This window comes from Battus philenor, unplaced genomic scaffold (genome assembly GCF_028537555.1).
Source record: "Battus philenor isolate CCGP_79_NKW_IND1 unplaced genomic scaffold, ilBatPhil1.0.hap1 SCAF_1, whole genome shotgun sequence".
Lineage (NCBI taxonomy): Eukaryota > Metazoa > Arthropoda > Insecta > Lepidoptera > Papilionidae > Battus > Battus philenor.
The window spans coordinates 7563429-7582635 of NW_027181661.1; the positions used below are offsets into that span (position 1 = coordinate 7563429).

The 19207-nt window shown below is 36.6% G+C and overlaps 1 protein-coding gene across 1 annotated transcript in view; it reads left to right on the plus strand.

Annotated features, from left to right (window-relative positions):
* SLO2 (slowpoke 2) overlaps positions 1-18328 on the plus strand; it is a 124656-nt gene extending 106328 nt beyond the window's left edge. The window contains exons 8-24 of the mRNA XM_068765311.1: positions 1636-1829; positions 3620-3852; positions 4520-4677; positions 6655-6852; positions 8045-8194; positions 8284-8693; positions 9520-9666; positions 10355-10508; positions 11489-11563; positions 12075-12425; positions 12502-12636; positions 12808-12919; positions 13761-13946; positions 14169-14378; positions 15388-15477; positions 16547-16752; positions 17198-18328. Of these exons, the coding sequence (XP_068621412.1) occupies positions 1636-1829; positions 3620-3852; positions 4520-4677; positions 6655-6852; positions 8045-8194; positions 8284-8693; positions 9520-9666; positions 10355-10508; positions 11489-11563; positions 12075-12425; positions 12502-12636; positions 12808-12919; positions 13761-13946; positions 14169-14378; positions 15388-15477; positions 16547-16752; positions 17198-17825 (3637 nt within the window). The 3' untranslated portion in view covers positions 17826-18328. The remainder of the gene's footprint in view (positions 1-1635; positions 1830-3619; positions 3853-4519; positions 4678-6654; positions 6853-8044; positions 8195-8283; positions 8694-9519; positions 9667-10354; positions 10509-11488; positions 11564-12074; positions 12426-12501; positions 12637-12807; positions 12920-13760; positions 13947-14168; positions 14379-15387; positions 15478-16546; positions 16753-17197) is intronic.
* The last annotated feature ends 879 nt before the right edge of the window (positions 18329-19207 follow it).

Genomic DNA, 19207 nt, shown 5'->3' on the forward strand with positions numbered 1-19207 from the left:
AAGAGGAGTTCGAATCCAACCACGGTCCGCCCACGCTGTTCGCGGTTAGGGAGCGAGCGGCCGCTCACTAAAAACGGGTGTTGTAGCATGGTGGGTGATGTTTTGTTTTGTTATGTAGAACGCGACGACCCGTGTAAAGTGTTGCAGGTGCAGTGGTTGCTGATGATGCTGAGTGGTTTGCGCTTGGAGTATTGTGAATGTCTGCAGGGGATGCGGTGTGGCGAATGTTCTATGGGAACCCTCTGCTGGGCGTGCGGAGAACCTCTTTAAGACGTCTCTTGGTTTTTACGGAGGTGCGGGGGGAGTAGTGTGAGGCGCTAGCTATTGGGGGATTGGGATGTGCGGAGGCCGACTCAAGATGAGTTTTTGAGCAAGCCAGTAAGAACTCTTAGACCGTGGAGAGTTTGAGGTTGCTGTAGAGGTCTACGTTGCGCTGGAACCAATCCGCCCCCGTTGCAATCCGGGTGAAGCGGTATGGAGCATCTGTAGAGCGTTTATGTTGGTGGGTGCGGTGTGCGCGAATACAACGCTCGCATAAGAGATTTAAGAGAAAAATTTAAGATTTTTGAAGAGTCTTACGCAAACCATGTACAAGTGCAGCTTGTGCCTAAGCATTAATTTGCTTGAGGAGCAAATAAGAGGGTAATCCCTTTTGAGGATTATTCCTGACTTGGCGAATATGTTGTTTAAATGTTAGTTTGGAGTCGACCCCGAGGTATTTGACCGAATCCTTCCAAGGGACGGGTCGGTGCAATACCTATCGTGGACTCTCATGGCAGCGTTTTATTGTTTAATCAGGCGCCGAATATAGTCCGGGCGAGATCGACTTACCGGGTAGATTCTTCGGTGACTGAGTGAACGTGTTTAGCAAATAAGTTTAAAGCCTTTAGTGTTTCCTCAGGCCAGTTGAGGATATCGAGAATACTAGAGAGATGCTGGGAGTTCATGTCCTTGGGTCTAGACTCGGGGGCATGCCAGTTAACGCTAGTTTTGGTTGTAAGAACCTCTGCAGTGCTTTGGCCCAGTTGCATTAGAACGGGACAGTAGTCAGAGTCAACTTCGACAAAGACTTACTTTTAGTCGGCTTCTTCACACTCCAACCCCCTCATAGCGATCGCCTCTCGTTACTCCCCCCGTACTGAGGTACTTTTTACTTTACTGAGTAAAAATTTTCTACTTTACTGAGGTAAAGGCCAAGAGACATTGCAAAGTCGTACTCTTCACGCCCATCATAGGGTTCCTTTAGAACACTCACCACAAGATATCCGCTGCAGACATTCACAATACTGCAAGCACTAACCTCACAGCACCTCCAGCAATCACTGCACCTGCGACATTCCACATAGGTCACCGAGTTATACATAACAGCACTTCGGACCCTTCCGCTCCGTGAACTCAGCTCCGATGAAGCTGTAAAAGCCTTCGAACTAACAGCAACAACATCAACAGAGAATAAGTAAGGATCATTTGATATAAGGAAATAAAATATTGAAAAAAGGATAATACAAATTCAGATAGACATCCGAATTCGTATTTTTTAAAGAGTATATTAAGACAAGGTTTTCCTGTGCATGACATGCCAGTATCGATGATTTTTCTCTATATTTCAAACTTATGGATAGCTTTTAATTTCAGCGTGTGCGGCATCCAACATTTCCAGCGCGCCGGCCATCGCCACCTGAACCTGTTCCAAGCTACGTACTTCGTGGTTGTGACCTTCTCCACCGTCGGATACGGAGACTTTGTGCCTGACATTTGGCCTTCGCAATTGTACATGGTCATCATGATTGGAGTAGCCCTGGTCGTCCTGCCCACCCAGGTTTTTACACAAAATACAATACTGTTAAATAAATGTTATGCCATCTTTGCACAGACTAGAAAAGACATATCATGTCTTATCTAATCTGTGCAAAGATGGTATTTTTAAACGGTTTTATTTAGTTCGACCCGTACGGAATTTATTTGTTTATTTATTTGGGTCAAAATTAGAAATTGAAATTTAACCACCTTCTCATTGTCAGATTTATATGAAATTTGGTACACACATTTAATTTAGATGACAATACAATATAATAAATTAACATTATAAATCTAAAATGGGCGCCGATACAAAATGGCGGATCAAATGAAAGGGCTACACTAGTAAAACACGATGATTATGTCAAAATTTAAAATTCAAAGTGGACGCTGTTCCAATATGGCAGACTAGGCATATATTTTTCCACAACCACCACAATATGGGTATCAAAGAACCGTTTAACTTAAAAGTTTTTTAAATGTATTTATTTTTAATAACATTCCTATAAATATAGATTATACGTACATGTAGATATAGTCTACTAGTAACAGATATATAATTATACGAAATCTCACCGGGACTACGCAGTTTACCAGTAACCGTGCTCTATGTCCTTGACTTACCGTTGTCGCATGGATTTGTGTGTGTCAGTCGGAATGGGACACATGTATGTTAATTTTAAAGCGCCAGCGCACACGGCATGATTTTTTTAAACCGCAGTTTAATTATATTTTTTTTAATGTTTGATTAATTATAACAAAGTACAAATAGACAATATTTAAAATATTTAAAAATTCCTATAGCAATGTACAGTTTGACGTCTACTTGAGTACAGTTTACCTAAAACTTATAAATACAAAAGTACACTTTTGAATGAAAAACATCTTGTCGTTTACTACCAGATATTTTTCATCACTAAAAGTTGATTCTTTGTTCAACCCGTCCTAATAATAAATGACAAACTTTTGCTGCACATTTTTTTTTTCATTGTGAGAGTTTGGCCACAATAATAGATATAATTTATTAAATTATATTTATTAAATGACACTAAATTTAATACCACAATGTATATTCACATTTTTAACTATTAAAGTGAATCTAGTCGTAAATATTTTTTTATTACGTTATCATAGAAGTAAGTAACTTTGTGAGAAAAGTCCAATAAATTTAACTTTGTTTAAACTAGACGGATTATTCATAAAGCATTTATGCTAACTAATATCGCTGTTGATATAATTTATCTAAAATATTTTTAAGTAAATCGACGGGTAAAAATGTGCACTACTAGTTAATCCAATAAGAGTTTTTCACCTATGTAGTGACTCATCACGATATTACTACTATGGAGTGTCTCATAAATTTAGGAGACATATGTGAGGTGGACCACACTAACATAAACTTAGAAAATTGAAATTTTATATAAAAAAATCCTTTCACTGAGCGAAGGTCAGCTAAGGTCGGGAAATCCACCCGCTTGGGGGACATACATTAAAATTACATAATTTCACACTATGACTGTTATGGAAATAAAACTAGACTACAATTTTATTTGATATTATAAAAATTACCACGAATATGAAATTACAGCCTCAAAAGGCAATGGCGGATAAACACGCGAAGCGGGTGGGGAACAGATATATAAACGACTGTTTCAATGTACTGAACTTGCTGACAGTTCAATGTTGTATAATAAATATAAATTCTAAGCATTTCATGTTTTCTCCGTAAACTCACTGGTTCATTGTTACTACGACGTAGTAGGGACATAGCGTGTAATAAAAGCGGATTAAAAATTTTACTAACAAATTATATCATTGCTAATTCAGTTTGAACAACTTGCATTCACTTGGATGGAGAGGCAGAAGCTGGGCGGCTCTTATTCTTCACACCGTGCACAATCCGAGAAGCATGTGGTGGTCTGCTCCACGACACTTCACGCTGACACCATAATGGACTTCCTTAACGAGTTCTACGCTCATCCGTTGCTTCAGGATTACTACGTTGTACTGCTCTCCCCCATGGAACTCGATACTACAATGCGCATGATTCTGCAAGTAAGTCGATTTATATATGCGGAATATTTGAATGACATATATTCTTGGGGACAATCATCTCCGCTCCCTTCTGCTCATAAGATATTATAAATCATGTAATAAAAACTTCGGAACTTAGTGGATATTTGTCCGAGGTCTAAAGTTTCAAGCGGCGCCGATAGATGTCGCTAGCAGATCTCTCAAATTATAAAATGGTATCACTCGAATAAACTGGGGCGTTCATACCATTTTAATTATAAAACGTCCACTGCTGAACTAAGGCCACCCTCAAAGATTTCCTAGAGAACTGGTAGGAAGCCTGCATACAGCATCTTCCAACAACAATGTGTATTTATTGTAAACTAAATTTTCCGAAAACATAATATCACCTTGTGTCGTCTGTTCTGCGTGCTGTTTATGGCCTGCTCATTGCCCCGGCTACATATCAATCCGCCGGGTCATTGTAAGTTATTTTTGTTTTGTAGCATATAATTGTGTATTCTTCTAGTTTTCTTCTGTTTAAATATTTTGTCATTCTAGATCGGTCGCTTTTTAACTCATAGGGAAGAAGTGAGAATTCTCTTATTAGTGATAATTTAGTTTCTTGTATATTCATATCTTTAATAACGTCTAATTATTAACAATGCAATATTTTACCTTATAACATTATATCATAATTAACTTCCAGGTACCTATTTGGGCTCAACGCGTCATTTACATCCAGGGGTCATGCTTGAAAGATACGGATCTGATTCGTGCTAGAATGAACGAAGCCGAGGCTTGCTTTGTATTGGCGGCTCGAAATTACGCTGACAAGACTGCAGCGGACGAACACACTATACTGAGGTAAACAATTCTGTGATCATGTATCATTTATAAATACCTGATATTAACGCTTATATATACTTTTAATACCTAAAAAAGTTTTAATTCCTAAGTAAATTGTTTTATTGTTATCAACTAAAACTGCATTGTTGAGAGAATCCATACAATTTGGTAAAACCAAGAACATAATCCACAGTTTCATCAATGATAAAACTATGATTATAATATTATAACTATGACACTTGACGTCGTATGTACTTTGAATAATGGCACCGCAACAGGATACTGCGTTTACTAATATCGCCAACACAAGCGATTCGATTCGCAATTGTCGAAACCGTTTATGATATTATTCCCCCTGATGTATACATAGCCATGTAATTTTATCAATACAATCAATACGTGAAAGCATTCCATATGGAACAAAAATGTGGTTTACTTCACACAAGGGACACTAAAATTTTATTCCTCTGTTTCTTTATTCTATTTGAGGCAAGTACGATCCAAATCAGTTTAATATTTTTATTTCTTGAGGCATTATATTCAAAATAAGTATTATACCTTTCAAAATAAGTGTTATAAATATACATGTTATAAATGTATGTTTGTATATATGTATGTTTATGTATACTTCTACCTCTTCCATACTATAGTGTGCCGTTTTTTGAAAAATAATTTCCATATTATTAAAAGGGTAGTGGTTGCTGGCAACAAAAAGCAAAAGAAGAAAAATATATATATTAAATTAAAATGGGTAGCGGGCAGAAGGTCTGGTCTGATTTTGCACCGCAGCTCTGTACTCCCCTGATGATGCTAGTAGCCAGCCGCACGATCTCCCAGCACTGGTCAGGCGGCAGCATATTGAGAGGAGGGAGCGCCGGTAGTTCACAGGATGTGTTGCTTCCGGTGCAAGGTGATATAAATTCAACCTCAATGATAGTAGGTTATTTTTTGTATAAAACTCGCACCTGTGAATAAATGTCACAGTTATAATATACATATATAAATATATGTACTATTTGCTCCGCTGACAGAAAACCCCGAGAAGGCTTGCGATGAAGGAAGGGAAGAAGCCGAAAGCTATTGATGTGATTGTTTACTGTCAGAACGGTGTTACAAAATGTAAAGCATGTAAAACAAAAATAGGAAATATAAGCAAATAAACAAATTGAAAAGTAGTAATGAATACATAATGATGGAACTATGGACACAGACAAAATGTTGAGTTCTAAATTATAGCTAAATGCTACTTAATATTAATGTCTTTATAACATTTGTTCAACACGGTAAGTGTTGGGGTGCGAGGCGATATATAAGTTGTGGCGTGAATTAAATTAAATGATGCCCAGAGAATGAAAAGGACCAAGACGTGAATTTGTAAGGTAAATTCTAATTGGCCCCGGTGCGTGCGACGACACGTAGTTGGTGAACGCAACTGACACAAAGAGTGTGCGTCGGTGCGTGAGACGACACCTAGCTAGTGAACGCGACCGAGGCCAGGATCCTTCTCCCGAGCACCGATGTCAACTGCTGAGGCTGGTGCGCAGGCGCATTGGAATGTTTGTTATAAAAAAAAAAGATTCGTTGAACCAATAGCACGCTCCCACGACCCCATGCCACTTGAGATGTACCGTTCCCCGCCAAGGGTTGAACAATTTTTTGCTGTATTGCGATTTATGAGATGTTACTCGTGTTTATTTTTTTTTTGTTTAAAATTTTATCTAATATTTGTGGGACGTTAACTTGCAACGTTACAATAGTTGTCTGTAAGATATGTCTCGTGTAATAAGACCACCCATTATATTTTCTTGTTTTTAATTATAAATTATTTAAATCTATACTTTCGTATACAATCAAGAATATTAAATTAATTAATAAATAAAAAAAATGTTATAGTTACAGATGAAGAAATTAACATACGAAGACCAAGTCAGTTTTATTTGTTAAATATTTTATAATTAGTCGCTGATGAATTGTTGTTTACCATCATAATTGCAGATCCTGGGCCGTGAAAGACTTTGCTCCCAGCGTACCCCAATACGTCCAAATTTTCCGGCCGGAGAACAAACTGCACGTAAAATTTGCCGAATTTGTTGTCTGTGAGGACGAGTTCAAGTATGCCCTGCTCGCGAACAACTGCACCTGCCCTGGCGCCTCTACACTGGTGACCCTTTTGCTGCACACCAGCCGCGGACAGTACGTATTGTAAACGCCCATTGATCGACATAGACCCTCGCATAGCTTAGTAACAATAGATCTGTAGGCTAGAAAACGTCTTCATGTACACCTGTAAAAATCTTCAATAAAATCGCACTCCACTGGTTCACCCATTGATGCAGCTAAATTGTCACAGTTTTTTATATTTATATTTTACTTGGCAGCGCTGCGGGAGTTTTATAACATATTTTCATGGCCTTCAAGGCTTTTTCGTAATATCTAAAAATCCACGCAAGATATGCTCTGTGCAATATTTCAAGCTGATAATATTACAATAACTACAATCTCTTTAGACACTTCTACGTTGTTTAACATAACTGAATGGAAAATGTCTTGCCTAAACGTGAAATTTTGTTATTAAACCAAACGGATACGCTGCCAAAATCACAGTATGGTCTACTTTTTGCATTTTTTTTTACTTTTCCTTAATAAAAGTGAAAATAGCACCCGTGAAAGTATCAGCCGTGACTGTTGGGTTCAGTAAGTAGAAGTGCCTGCAGTTATTTTGTGTTCATCATTTCATATTTCATCACATTGGGCTATAAATTACCTTTCTGTTAAGAATACTTTCATAAAGGTATAGAAACGTAGATGTCTGTTTGTTTCATTTTGTACAGCAGAGGACCTCATACCATCCCCGATAAAAAAATTTTGACATGTCCAAAAATGTTGTAGCACACTAATTTTTGCCCTGAAACGCTTTATATTTTGTCAATTAGTCTGTAAGCCTGATCTATAGTAAGGTGCTTACTTCTAAACAAATATTGATGGATAAGATGTCCATCTGCTACCACTTGTGTCATAGAGGTAAAGGTAAGGTAATTTAATTAAAAAGAACTATTTTTCGATAATAACATTTGTTTCTCTACATAAATACAATTTTAATAGGTTAATTGTTACGTAAGCATCTTTAAATTTATTTATTGGGATTAACGCCTTCAAATTTCGAAACTCAATCATCAGGCCCTTTAAACTGCTTATAAAAATAAGCTTGTAAAAGCATTATATATAAAAGCTAAGTCCGGCAAAACTAGCATAGGGTTTAAAAAAAACTTAAATTTAGGTAAAGATTTTAATCCTCAACTGACAACACAAATTGAGTTTGAAATCACTTGTTTGTATACATTAATATAAAATAGTTTGTCTGAAAGAAGACTTTTCGTTATTACAGAGAAGGACAACAATCTCCGGAGGAATGGCATCGCCTCTACGGCAAATGTTCTGGAAATGAGATCTACCACATTGTTCTTGGAGACAGCCGCTTCTTTGGCGAGTATGAGGGCAAAAGCTTTACTTATGCCAGTTTCCATTCTCACAGGAAGTAAGCATAAAATATTTCATATGTTAAGTTTTCATAAATAAGATTTACTTAAACTTAAATTTATTCACTGAAACAAAATTTTCCGTAAGGTACGGGGTGGCATTAGTTGGCGTACGTCCTGCCGAACTACCAGAGTTTTACGAGGACACTATTCTCCTGAACCCGGGCCCGCGACACATCATGAAGAGCAGCGACACGTGCTATTATATGAGCATTACTAAAGAAGAGAACTCTGCTTTCGTAGTCTCCGATAAACAAGAAACAAAGGCAATAATGCCTAAAGATCAAACCGCATGTAGTCTCCTATCGAACGAGAAGAAAGCAGGGGATCCCGAAGAAGGCTCTAACCAGCAGAGAAGACCAGACGGTAGTAATGTGGTTCAGTACGAACTACCACAAGTGATACTTGAGGCCCCCGCGAGCTCGACACCACTAGCATCGCCATCTCGCATCAATCCAGCTAATAACGTATCATCCACTCATTTCGCAGTCGCTAGCTGTGAGTGTCACAGTCAAACTCTAGCTTTTACCTGACCCTGCGCCTTCGACTGATCCCGAGCGAAGGTGCAACCGGGCCAACTTATCGCATTTATTTGCTAAAGTTGCTCTGTATAGTAGTAATTTTATGATACAGAACAGCTTACACATTATTAGTTAATAAGTAATTGTACAAAAATACAATTAATTATAAATAGATTATTATGTATGATATGCATATTTGTCTGTATTTTTGGACGTTAATAACGCCTTAATTTTTAATTAATTTTCTAAAATAAATGGCAAAAATTTTAACTGCAGAGATTCAACTGACCCTGAGGCGAGCCGTGAGTGTGCTTTCCATCGATTAACGCTAGAATTTTAAACAAATATCATGAGTTTTAATAATCATTTGGCAACATTAATTTGCAATGAATGTTCCTTGACAATTTATTTGCATGCTGTTAAGTAACATGATACAAAATTTGTCAGTAGTTTGCGATTTTAACATTCAAATCACAAACGCTCGCTGAATCACTTGACGCAACGTTTCGAAATTAAAGGTCCCATTCTTCTAGTACTCTGTGTACTCACTTTGCGCCAAGTGACAATCGCCCCATCACTGTTGTTTATTTATACATTTTTTTAGAATACTGTCTTGTGCTTTAACAATACATACGCGAGTTATTAATTTTCTTTTTTATAACTCATGAAGACAACACAATTTCTGAAATTATTTAACATACTTTTACGAAAGCTGTTTGATAAATAACCATAACTAATTGGAAATATTATATTTAACAAAATATCAGCCATCAAAATTAAAACTATTGATTTTAATTTTACAGCCAAATATGGGGAAGGAGCTTCTACTTCTGAATCACGCAACTGCTTGAAAGAATCTCCAGCTACGGACAGCGCAAGTGACAGCCACCTTTTACTGCCTCGACCCGATAATAACTTTTTAAGTCCCGATTCTCTCAATTATCGTAGAGGTTTGTGTCTATACACTAAAAGTTTTATAGAGGTTTTTAGATCATTTTTGATGTGACTAATTCAACTGCCTGATATCTTATATATGTAATGTTAATGGTTTAAAATTCATGTTAAGCAAACATTTGTTCTGAATTTCACAAAGTTAAAGTAATATATATTTAAGATTCACTTTGTCCCTCAGTATCTTAAGACGAAGATCTACGATAAATATGTTATATCAATGTGTCTTACCTCAGGTAAGATCACAGTCGCTTAACGAGCTATAGGAAAGGCTAAACTCGATATTTCTCAACGATATTGAATGAGGCAGGTAGAGATCTATAGACTAACAAAAATGTCATAGTGCCAAATTAAGTGACAGCGGATAGACCTCATAGCGCGCAGACGAAACAACTAATAGAAAGATATATATAATTTGCTGGATGTATAGCTGTCCTAACCGGTCCTGTTTAATCCAAGGGGGAGATCTATGTCTATCAGTAAGAATCATATGGTTGAAATGATGACGACGATTTGCTCTTTTCGCGAAACTATAATATTTCTAATGTATATTTAATTTGGCAATTGGCAAAATAATAATTTTATACGAATTAGCAAAGGAAGATTCAACATGATAAATACGAAGATAAAATTAATGACAGCCGACAATAATCATTTTGCTTAAAATATACACAGATATGGATGCAGGGAGTCGAAGGCCTTCAATATTGCCTGTGCCGGATATGGTAACATCCAGTCTGAACATAGCGTCCGATAACCAGGACGAGGAAGTCGAAGTTGATGAGAGTGAGGATGAATTAGACGATGACGTACCGTGGCGATCGCCATCCGAAAAAATTGCGTAAGATTTCATTCACCGCATTCCACGCGATTGCCTCACGAGCTCGCCGTCGATATTTTTTTAGACATTCCAATTTATTAATTTACTTTTTTTATGAATGTTTTCTTTTAAACTTCAAATTATTTGACTGTCTCAATTCACGTTTTAAGATTGTCCAAGTATGTCTTGTTTTGTACATGTAGCAGTTATCAATCACTACCTTGTCATGTGTACTTTGGTGGTACACAACTATGTGATGAGTGCACGATGAAATCCAACGTTGTTTAGTTACTTCGTGCTTACTTTTGTCTTTGTGCATGTCGATATAGAGAAACTAAGATTGAACCTGACACAATCTTTTTACAACATTAGTGGTTTTCTTATTGTTTTAGCCTGTACATTCATAGATAATCATCAAGAATGGCCGCAACCGCTGAGCACCATACGTATGTCGTATTCCGTTTTTGCTTTTTATAATTTGTTGTGCAAAGTAGCAAAAATCTTTCAAAATATCATTGAAATATTTAATGTTGCTTCTTTTCTCACCAAATATAACATAGATATGTTTCAGCTAGCTTTCTTTTTCATTTTTTTGTAGCTTTACTCTTTATAATCACAACAGCGGTCCGTTTTCTTTATAAAATTTTAGGAAGTTGATATAAATTATTTACTTTAGAATACAAACTGCTCAAATTCATTACATTAACATATAAGATCTTTTTCGTCAATATTAATGAAGAAATATCTAATTAATATTAAAATTACATCAACTCCCTTCACATTATTTTGAACGAATTACAATAGCTTGAAGCAGTAACATTGACATCAATAGCTCTTTGCATTACCAGTAGCATTGATGATAACCAATAATTGAATTAGAACTAGTGTACACTGTACATGTAATACAGAGCGTACAGAGAGCGCGTTTGCGACTGTGTGCATTGTGTGTCGTACACACTCGAGCGTATGTCCCAACCGGGCGCGCCGTTCCTCTGCCGCAGCGATGACCACAGCAGCAGTTTCTCCTCGGTGGCTGGCAGCGACGTGCAAAGCGCCTGGCGCACCGATTTCTCGAGGTGAGAACACGACACCTCGTGTCTAACGCTCTTGTAATGATCAAATACAAAAACCTTTACAACCGAGAACAAAACAAGCAAAAACCTCCGTGGATTTTTTAAGAACACTATTGGATATTTTTCCTTTATCTTAAAATTGTTTGGGCAAAGGTAAAGTAAATCCTATCCTTGTAGGGTTCATCACTTTGCACTTACTCCCCTTTAAATTAGACGAGCATGTAAACCTGCCGAATTTTATGTTGATTGTTAGACTTCCGAGCACTGACTGTTCACTTGCCCTACTATGTGTCATTCCCTAAATAGTTTATAATAAACTCTATATTTTGTGGGTCATAAACCTTATGTATTGTAAGTATTTGTCTCACGATTTTTTTATTTAATAATATAAATACTTTGTGTTTTGATACGTATTAAGTTTTAAAAATAGCTTTGCTTTTGCCATATTTCTAATTATGATTTATATGAGCAAAAAATTTAACCTCTTTCTAACGACAAACGTTCCATTTCACAGAATTGTAAAGGGTTTCCCGCCCGTTTCTCCGTTCATCGGCGTAAGTCCCACATTATGCTACTTACTAAAAGAGAAGAAGCCACTGTGCTGCCTGCAGTTGGCACAAGTTTGCGAGCATTGCGCCTACAGGAATGCCAAAGAATATCAATGGCAGAATAAAACGATCATTCTGGCTGCTGATTACGCTTCTAACGGAATCTACAACTTTATAATTCCACTACGAGCCCATTTCAGGTCTAAAACTTCTCTAAATCCTATAATATTGTTGCTGGAACGCCGTCCAGACATTGCCTTCTTGGACGCTATTTCATATTTCCCTCTTGTCTATTGGATGCTTGGTACCATAGATTGGTAAGAAAACACTTTAAAGAAGTTTCAATTTCAAACCATTGACCTACGTTGGTTAACTATAATTTGTTTTTATCAGCTTGGATGATTTGCTCCGGGCCGGGATAACCCTTGCTGAAAACGTAGTGGTCGTGAACAAAGAATTATCCAACTCCGCCGAAGAAGACAGCCTTGCTGATTGCAACACTATAGTTGCTGTTCAAACTATGTTCAAGTAAATCATATTTCATAAATAAATTATTATCTAGAGCGTGCTAAACAAATGCGAATGTTCATGCTAGCGATATTTAACAATTTTTTTACTATGGCCGCGCCATTAATAAAAATAAATATATAATAAATTGTTAGCATATAATTGTATTATATATATTTAACTTTCTTTTAGGTTCTTCCCATCCATAAAATCTATTACGGAACTCTCCCAGTCTTCAAATATGCGTTTCATGCAATTCCGAGCACATGACAAATATGCCCTGCATCTGTCTAAGATGGAAAAGGTAAAATTAATCACTTTCTCAGATAAAATATACTCGAACATTATTTTTTGTCGAGAAGTAACGGTTAATAAATTTTATTTATTCTCCAAATTCAAAAAACCTACAATGTTTACATAAAATATATACCTCATTTTGCATAACTCGAAACGAGTGCTTTCATTAATGATATAGACTTGCACAATTTTCCATATTAATATCTGTAAGCTAAAAACGATGAAAATTTTAAAAGATAAGAATAAAACAATATTACAAAACGTAAGTTAAATAACACAAAAATATGGCACAGAATTATTTTAAACGTGATCCGATCGGGAAAGATATGGAGACAATTCATGACTAAAATTCTTTTGCATAAAAAATTTAACAGAGGCTAAATAACCAATAAGAAACGTACTTGTAGAGTGTTAAGTATATAGTTTAGGTGTTATCCATTCATGTATTGTACAGCTTATCCAAAGATACATGGATATAATAATAATAACATAAGATAAAAATATCAATGGTTTCTGAAATAATAGATAACGTAATGATAAAATTATATAGTAAAAATTTGGATTACTGCATAATAAAATTGATTATTATATTCTATCTGTCCTTGCAGAATTTATACTGCCATTAATTGGCTTGTTGAATACCAAGCGAAAAATTAATTAAATGTAGATATTTCAGAGCGTAACTGGCTATAGGTGTAAAAACTTTTAAGTGTTTTGCTGACAAATGTGCTAAACATCCACCCTTTTGAAACGTTTACATTTATAACCTACTATGTATAACGTGACCTTAAATTATATTCATTAATAATACGTCATTTAATTCTAAACAAAACAATTATTATTTACAGCGCGAAAAGGAGCGTGGTTCGCACATTTCATACATGTTCCGTTTACCGTTTGCGGCTGGATCTGTCTTCTCAGCATCGATGCTTGACACCCTTCTCTATCAAGCTTTTGTGAAAGATTATGTCATAACTTTTGTGCGGTTGCTTCTCGGCGTTGATCAAGCACCAGGATCTGGATTCCTAACCTCGGTAAGCAAATGACACTAGCCAATAGCACTTAAACATTAAACGTGTAACTCTTGCGCATCTTGCGAACATCTATCCCTCACTCTTATTTCATTCTACTATTCTGTCATCAAGCTAAGCGAATTTATGCGTTTAAAGCGGTGTGAATAAAGCGAAAGTTCTTCATTTAATTTAACCAATGTTAATGAGATTTACAAGCAAAATTAACCGTTGGACTTGTAACAGATGAAAATAACAAAGGAAGACATGTGGATCCGTACCTATGGGCGACTGTACCAAAAGTTGTGTTCCACCACTTGCGAAATTCCCATTGGGATCTATCGCACCCAGGATACAAGCCTGGCCGAGCCCGCGCAGCACGTGAGTATGACGCCTGGGGCCCCATCAAAGTGGTTTTGGTCACGCTTCGCGAGAATGCGACCATCGCGCGCATCGGTGAGTTGGACAACTCCTAATCTCAGGCAATACATTCCTCAAATACAGTCCTCCGCCACAATTTACAATTCGCCCAAAACTAAACATTCTCACATTTGTTACACCAATTTACTCGTAACATTTTTTTTTCAAAATTACTCTCTCCTGACATTCAAACGTACTTTGAGTGCTTGTTACTCATTGGACTGTATTTCGGGTCAATATTTAATATTAATACTTTTTTCTGCCTCAGTATCTCACCTTGTTCATTGTTGTATACTGTCTACATTTACTTATCGTGCCTTACACCTGTGACGTGTCTGTATTTAGCTCTGGCATATGTTTGACTTTCTATCTCTTACACGATATTTGATTTTGTACAAGGAACACATTGCTTTTATCAAATATTGTTTCGTCACAAGCTGCTACAGCCAAATAATAATATAATCCTTGCTTTTGTGTGGACACTGAAACTTCACAGGTTTTAAACAAATTCTTAAAAATTAACGCCCGTAAAAATTATTGAAAAAATAATGATATTAAACGAAATTTAATAAGGAGAAACCGTGCTTCTGTTCAAAAGTCTTTCGCAAGTATCTCGATGATCGCAATCCCGCCTGTGTTATCGTTTAGTTTGTGTGATGCATGTTGTGTTAGAAGCATAGATTACAATTCGATGCTCCATTATATCCATGTAGACAGAAATCGCTAAAAAATAAAAAACGATCTTCAGTCATTTAAAATATCATTTTGCAAATGATTAATGAAAAAAAAATACCTTTCATCGCACAAAAGAAATAATATACATTAGGAATAATTAGCTAATGCTTTAACGCATGCTCAGAAGTTGACATTTTTAGACGAAAATATATTCGTTTCGAGCAGTTAGAGAATTAAAAGGAAAAGAATTTTCTGTATCAGTTAATATTTCGCAATTGTAGTTGGAAACGGTATAGGCTTAAGCATGCTTTTAAGTGAGGATTAGGGCTCAAGTTCGTGGTTGAGCGGTGGTGTGACTCGCCAGTTGCAGCAGGAGGAGGGGGAAAGCAGCGTGGGCGCAGCTGGGCGCGGAGAATCCACCGGTTGCCTGGGCGGTTGCTACGGCGAACGCACGCCAGCGGTAAGCAACCGAGCAACGAGCCCTAATCGTCGACCGCCAATGTCCTCCTTATAAACAGCTTTCCTGACAAAATCCCCATGATCCAAATTATCAAATTACCAATTTTGTTCCCCTTGTTACCTCCAAAAAAATGTTGATCTACTTCCGTGGTCGTTCTAACTCGCTGCGTATGGTCGATGACATTGTGTTCCGGCTTTCAAATTCGCTTCGCAAATGACTCAGAGGCGTAGGACGCCGCCAAAAGAGCAATCTTGAGAAGAACGGCATAGCTCATATCAAATCTCTTTTATAGCATCTGCTTCACCGACTAAATTCCCATATTCCAAATTATCGAACGACCCAACTTTTATCCCCCTGTTATCTCCAAGATTTAATAAATCCTTTATTATAAAATTACTCAGAATAGTATTTAAGATTGGATGAGTAATATTTATTGAACTAATTAAAGTCGTTACTAATCGTTTCAAAATAAAGCAGGCAAATTAAATTACAGAAAAGTTAAACGGGCAGAGGTAAATTATAATTTAAATTCAGACATACACTCATCAGAAAGGAATCGCAGCTATAAATTAACGCGAAACGCCTAAATACAGTAAACTAGTACCATTTATAGGCCTTAGAGATTTAAAAGTACATCTTATAGTTTTAGATATAGAGTTTAGCAGTAGAAAATGAAAGTTATAGCTAAAGTCTTAATAACTTACAAAGACACGATGGATAAAAAACCAAAATTTGTAATTAATATTCACTATTTAGGGACTACGATATTTTGCTGTCATTCATGATTCTAAAAATGCTATTCTCATATTGTGAAAAATACCGTATTCCTTAAATGTTTACTGGGCAATATACACCTTGTTTGTGAAATATCATATTTATGAAAAGCTTGCATGCAAACACAATTGTTATACCATTTTGTGAGAGCAACAAAAATTGGTAATTGCACCGAATTCGCAACGAAATATCATTTCAATATTTCACTCGTAATTGTTAACGCTTTATTAAAGTACCACTTTAAAATAACCAGGCGATTAGATAAAATATGTCTCATGCTTCGTAATACTTCCAGTACTCTGCGAGTTTGGCTGACGAGGCAAGGGACAATCATATCCAACAAATCGAAAGAGCTGAAATTGCAAATTTGGTGCGCTCTAGAATGGAATCTCTCAACCTAACTGGGATTGATTACGATGATGTCAGCGAAAAGAGGAACAGTTTGTCTTACGTCATCATAAACCCAAGCTGCGATCTGAACTTGCAAGAGGGAGATATAATGTAAGCATTTATTTTTTAAATCATTTTTTTTGAAATAATGGTAATTACGAAACATTTTTTCGTCTTATATCCGTCAGTTCCTTAAGATGGTCTGCGATCAATTTATGTTACCAGTGATGACGTACGGCACTGAAACGTGGTCTTTCACTTCGTTCCTGATTGGCAATATCAAAGTTGCTCAACGAGCAATGACGAGCGCTGTGCTCGGAATATCTTTAGGAGATTGAATCAGGATTGAGGAGTTTCGTAAATTGAAGTTACCGTCGTAGCCCATCGGATTGGCAAGTTGAAGTGACAGTAGTTAGCGGTAGTTGTTAATGTCGACGGACGAAGCTGAATGCAGGCTGTTTCTGAACTGTCCTAATGGATACCTGGGGAGCTCCATGTCAAGTAGAGGACGACCTAAGTATGAAATGATAATGACATACATTTTTGACATTTTCAGATATTTGGTACGACCCTCTCCATTTTCTGCCCAGAAGACCTTCGAACGGCACAATAGCCGACGCAAATCGAATATCAGCTTCTGCTCTCAAGCTTTGATCCAAGCTCAAGGCGTCGTCAGTCGCCGTGGTTCTGTTATCGGCGGAGGATACGTACAGCCACACGCTCCACCTCTTTCATCGACAAAAGCCAACTCACTGTCCCTGCCGGATAGTCCAACTATTTTGACTGACTTCCGTGGGCGTTCTAACTCCCTACGTGTAGTAGACGACGTCCTGCTTCGGCGTTCAAATTCGCTTCGCCAAGGACTCAGTGGTGTAGGACGCCGTAGAAAGAGCAGCCTCGAGGAGATCGGAATAACGCATTTCAACTCTCTTCTTCAACATCAGCAACAACAACAGCAACGGAATGCCGGCGCAATCAAAATAGCTTTGAACGGAAGCATTGGATTGGAAGTTACTCCTCCAGAAGAGTATCCTGGAGATCGCATGCTGTGTGCTGGACCCAGTTCTGGTTATCCTCTAGGCCCGTACCAAGACGTAGCTGCAGCTCTACCATCAACTTCTATGACTCCGACACTGCCGCCGCCTTCTCCCGAGCCTCAGCACTTGCAGGGTACTATCGTATGATACAATCTCATGTGGGGACGTCGACTTAATTCCGTTCGGAGGAACAAAAGGACATAGAGCATTCACGAGGAACTTGCGCGATTATTTAAAAAATATATTTAAACTTAAAATGAAAACTGTAAAATCCTTTTACAAGTTCTTCCTCTGTCCTTCTAGATAAATTATCCTCTAAACGAGATTTCGTATTGCGTCTCTACTTTGCATGTAATTTATGTTGAAACCTGTTATCTATGAAACTATTTTCAATTTAAAAATGGCGTGGTCTGGTATCAAAGAGCTGTTATTTCTTGGAGGGATCAACTAGTTATTATGTACCGGGGTTTACACAATGGCAAAAAGCAAGTGTAAATAGCGAGGCTTTCTTCTTCAATCAGTTTACACTGTATATACCTAACCTTAACTTCGTAAAAATATCTAATATTCCTAATTTATTCTATGTATATACTGTTCAGTTATAGTCATAACAAAATATACCTAAAGTCTATCGTAAAGTAGAAAATCGACCTTCTCATAGTAGTAATTTATAGTTTAAATAAGATTAACATATATTCAAGTACATTAATCATATTATATCGATTTATTCAAAATAGATTCTGTATATCAATTATACATAGCTCTTAAAAATTAATATAGTTATCATACCTTAATTAACCGTGCATTTTAAATTCTTATAGCATCAAACAGTCGTCTTAATAAAGTTCGTGTACACACGATATCAGTGTTTTATTTTATACCTCACATATTTTGCCTTAATACTGCAACCGTAAGTGAGGAAACTATGTCCATTTGACGTCAAATCATTTGTCGTCCACCACAAACTGTTGGGTAAAACAAAATCTGTTCTTAACAACATGATACTTTAGTTATCAAATTTTACTGCAGTATAAAGTCCATAGCAACATAATCGGGAGTATTGCCTAGAACTCACAGTTAAAAACATATGATGTATATAAAGACAATGTGCTCATCTCATGTTTTTTTTTATTTTATTTGTGAATACTGAGAAAATGTATATTTGGAAATAAGTAGTTATGTACATTTGGGGACAAGTTTAAAAAATAGTCTAAGATAAAACAAAATAAATTACAAAAAAATAGTGCAAAATAAGCAATATCTATAATATTAGGGTACCAGAAAGTAATGTCGCTTTCTTAAGTTAAATCTTTTCAAGTTATTCATAATCAACAATATATTCACCTTCGTTATCAACAACCTTTTGCCATCTAGTAAACTAATTTTCAATGCTGGAGCGGTAAAAATCAATCAGTTTTTCTGTAAAATATATCGACATAAACGACATTACTTTCTGGTCACTAATACATACAGTTTTATAAAACCCAACAAACAAATCTCCTTTATTACAAAAAAATTATAGTAAAATC